At 69.6% G+C, this 3,903-nt stretch overlaps 1 protein-coding gene across 1 annotated transcript in view; it reads left to right on the plus strand.

Moving 5' to 3' along the window:
- Positions 1-3,903, plus strand: part of H696_02003 (hypothetical protein) — a gene marked incomplete at both ends in the record, with an annotated part of 17,774 nt that overhangs the window by 1,329 nt on the left and 12,542 nt on the right. Inside the window, 4 exons of the mRNA XM_009495901.1 lie at positions 106-1,684; positions 1,935-2,163; positions 2,319-2,436; positions 2,595-3,746. Of these exons, the coding sequence (XP_009494176.1) occupies positions 106-1,684; positions 1,935-2,163; positions 2,319-2,436; positions 2,595-3,746 (3,078 nt within the window). The remainder of the gene's footprint in view (positions 1-105; positions 1,685-1,934; positions 2,164-2,318; positions 2,437-2,594; positions 3,747-3,903) is intronic.

Raw genomic sequence — 3,903 nt, forward strand, 5'->3', positions numbered from 1 at the left:
CTGTTTCGCCGGACACCTCCCTTGGCGGCCTCCGGCCGAGGCCCATGGCTAATCCTCTCCTGCCACCCCCCCCCCCCCCAGCAATGGACCCCCCGTGCCACGCAGTTCCTCGTGGCCGCCATCCGGATCATCTTCGACCCGGCGGCCCACTCGCGCGATGCCTTCCACGACCAGCGGACGATGGTTGTCAGTGACTGGAAGGAGACCTTCAAATTCCCGGAGAAGGACCTCCAGCTGGGGGCCGTGTATGCGGGAAGCCGGCCCTCGGCCTCGCTGTCGGCCCCACCCGAGGAGGGCCTCCAGCTGGCGCCTTTCCTGACGCAGGACCCGGATGACCTGGTGACCCCCGGGTCCCGGGCTCCCAGGTCTCCGGTGGACCTGAGCCTGGGCGGCGGGGATATCCCCCCGAACGGGGCCGACCAAGCGCCCGGAGTTGCTGGGACCGGTTGGTACAACATCGGCCTGCCGATGGCCGCCATGCCGGCGTCGCTGCCCGACGCGCTGGACCGGCTCAAGCATGTGGTCGGCCGCGGCCTCGGGATGGACCCTCCCTCCACCGAGACGGACGCCTCCTCCTGGGTGGTCTTCTCGGAGGATGACTACTTCCCGGAGGATGGGGCCCTCTTCGATGACAGTCAGGCCAAGGCCGATGGGCCGGCCGGCGGGGCCCCGGGCGCGGCCCCGGGCTCACCCGACACCAGCCCCATGGTGGACCTGGTGGTCCATTCGCGGGTGACCCTGTCCGGGCTGTCGGCCACCGTGAACCTCGCGGCGCCGGGGCTCCAGGCGGCCGACTCGCCGGCCGGGCGCGCCGGCACCGGCGTCGGCGGCCCCAGCGACCTCGGCGTCGGCGGCGCCAGCAGCAACAGCAGCAACACCGGCAGCAGCAGCAGCAGCAGCAGCAGCAACAACAACAGCACCACCACCACCACCTCTGGGGGCACTGGCGCCAGCACGCGCGTCCAATTGTTTCCCGTGCTCCAGGAGCAGGATTACATTGCTCTCCTGGATCGGCTGCCGCTGCGCCAGTTTGCCGGGTATGTGGCCCGGCAGTCGGTCGGTCGGCTGGAGGCTGGTGCCCCGGCCGACAGGGTCTTCACCGACTTCAGCCAGCTCCTGCGCCTCGGGTACGAGCTGTACCGGGCGGTGTGCCTCTTTTCGCCGCCGCCCGACCTGCCGGACTTGGCGCACCTGGATGCCGGTGGGGCTCGGCTGCGCCGGCTCCTGGGGGTGGAATTTCTGCGCGGCCGGCACATGGCCCGGGAGTTCGACTCGGCCGGCCAGGTCCAGTACATGCTGCCCTCGCGGCGCCTCGTGCTGGCCCTCCTTCGGCATATGCTGCTGCTGCCGAAGTTCTTCCTGGACGAGTTGCGCCAGCTGCCGGGCTTCCAGCGCCACCTGCCCGGGGTCGGGTCCTTCGATCTGCTGGACCAGGCCCTGCAGCGCCTGTCGGTCGAGGTGGAGGACTACCAGTTGCAGGTGTTCTTCGCGCTGAGCCGCATGCCCGGCCTGCCCCTGGCGGCGGTCGACTTGTCGGAGCTCTTCGGCCTGGCCATCCGGCTGGCCTTCACCCCGGAGGGGGGCATCTCCCCGCACCTGATGTCCACCCTGTGTGTCTACCCTTCCGGGGAGAGCACCATCCTGGCCAAGTCCATTGTCTATTCGCTATTCACGGCCATCTTCTGTGCGTCGGCATGCACCCTTGTGCTTCCCCCTCTTCCGCTGCTTCCTCGGCTCTCCCCCGTTGGCCCGGCCCCCATTGGGCTTGCTGTTGGGTTGGGTGCTTGAGTCCTGGTCTCCCCCCCCCCCCCCTCTCTCTCTCTCTCTCTCGCTCGCTCGCTCATTCGTTCGTTCGTTCGCACGCGTGCACCTCCATCCCCCGATGACCCTCGTCGGGATTCCCCCCCCCCCCTCGTCTGGGGCCGCCTCCACAGCGCTCCTTGATTGTCCGATCAACGAAATGACCACCATGGTCTTCAACTGCATTCAAGCCGGTGGCCCGGTGGCGGATTTCGACGAGGCCCTGGCCAACACGGTGCACGCCTTCTTCCAGCGGTTCCTGACTACCGGCCGCGACGCGGCGATTCTCAGCCGCATGGAGCTCCTGTCGTCGCTGGTCTGCTCGCCGGCTTTCTCCTTCTTGCTGACTGGGTCGACCACCGGGTGCGCCCGGGCTCTTGCTGCTCTCCGGCGCCGCGCCACCGCCACCTTCTCGCCCTCTCCTCGCTCATGGGAAGCTACCTCCCTCCCCGCTTGTGGCTCTGACCTCCTCCCCCACCTCCCCGTGTGACATCGTCTCTCCCCCGTGCATGGCACAGCCTCCCGCTACAGCCAGTTCCCCAGGCCAACGTTGTTCAGAGCGCCATCCTGCTCCTCCTGCGGCTGACGACGCGCACCTTCTTCTCCCTGAGCTTCAGCAACTCCGGCTTCGACAGTGTGCGTCGGGAGGTGGGGGCCCCTCTTTGGAAGTGACTTCTGCCACGCGCCTTGCTTCCTCTCCCGCGACTCTCGTGCTGCATTAGCATCACAACTGACCACCCGCTTCCCGACCTCGTGCGCCCGGCCGTCGGGTTCGGCTTCGCGCGACCGCGCAGGCTGCCCGCAAGCTGCTGGAAATCCTGGCCACCGAGCACTCGGGCATCTGCGTGCCGCTGATCTGCCAGCTGGCTGGGTCCCTGCTGACCGAGCGCCCTCCAGGCCCGGAGGTCACCCTGGAGGTGACTTCCTTCGTGGGGGGCCTGCCCTTCCGGAATCTGTCCCTCATCCCGCCGATCTCCGCGCCGCTGGCCCGGCCGCTGGCCATTGGCCTGTATGGCTCGCTGCCGGAGGTCCTGGCCGCCTGGTCGGAGGCCGGGTGGTCGGAGGGCACGGCCGGCCTGGCTCTGGCCATCCTCAAGGAGCTGAACTACGACAATCCGATCCAGGTGCCGCTGGAGTTCCAGCGCTTCTTCGCCCTCATCCTGGCCGAGCTGTATGTGGTGACGCTATATGGGGAGGCCATCCGGCAGCGTGTCCTCCGTCGCCACCCGGCGGCGGCGGCGGCCGAGGCGGCCCTGGCCCCGAAGGATGCCCTGGCTGCCCGGCTGGGCGCCCTGCTGGAGCAGGCGCCGGCCGTGCGCGGGCTGACGTCCCCCTTCCTGCGGAATGTCACCCGAGTCATGGGGCAGCTGCATCTGTTTTCGGACGCGCGCGTGGTCCTGCCGGGCTACACGCACCAGCTGACGGGCCAACTGCTGCGCATCCATGCCCCGCCCCTGCTCCAGTGCCTGGCCCAGGAGTTTGCCCGGCGCCGGGGCGAGGCCCCTCTCGAGCCGGGCGCCGCCCCGCCGGCCAGCGTCAGTCAGAGGACCCCCTTCGCCCAGCTGAGCCCCGAGAGTCTGAATCTGACGGAGTGCTTCCACTTCCAGCCGCCGGTCGGCTGGCCGCCGGCCATGGTGGCCGAGCACGTCCTCCTGTCGCCGAAGGTGCCCCGGCTGCCGGCCGTCAACCCGCGAGCCGTGAAGGACAGCAACGCGCCGAGCTTCGTGCGGGCGCTCTTCACCCAGGCGGCCACGGTGGCCACGCTGCCGGTTCTGGGCTTTGTCCTGGCGATGACGACCAACATCGGGGACATTGTGCCGGTTGATCCGTACCGGCAGCCGGTGTTCCGGGGGCCGCCGGTGACCGCGGCCCCCGACCGACGGACCTTCTCCCCCGCCATGCCGGTCACCGGTCTGCTTGAGTTGCCGTTCTTCCGCGCGCTGGAGGTACGTCCCGACGGGCGTCGGTGCCCCCTCTGTCGCCCCCTTTCCCCGGCCATGGCGCGTGCTCGGTCCTAACGGGTCTCTCCTCCCCCTCTTTCCTTGCCCCCCCCCCCCCCCCCCCCCACCCCCCTTGGCCAGCTTACCTTCCTCTGCACCGCCG

This window comes from Fonticula alba (genome assembly GCF_000388065.1).
Source record: "Fonticula alba strain ATCC 38817 unplaced genomic scaffold supercont2.3, whole genome shotgun sequence".
Taxonomy (NCBI): Eukaryota; order Rotosphaerida; family Fonticulaceae; genus Fonticula; species Fonticula alba.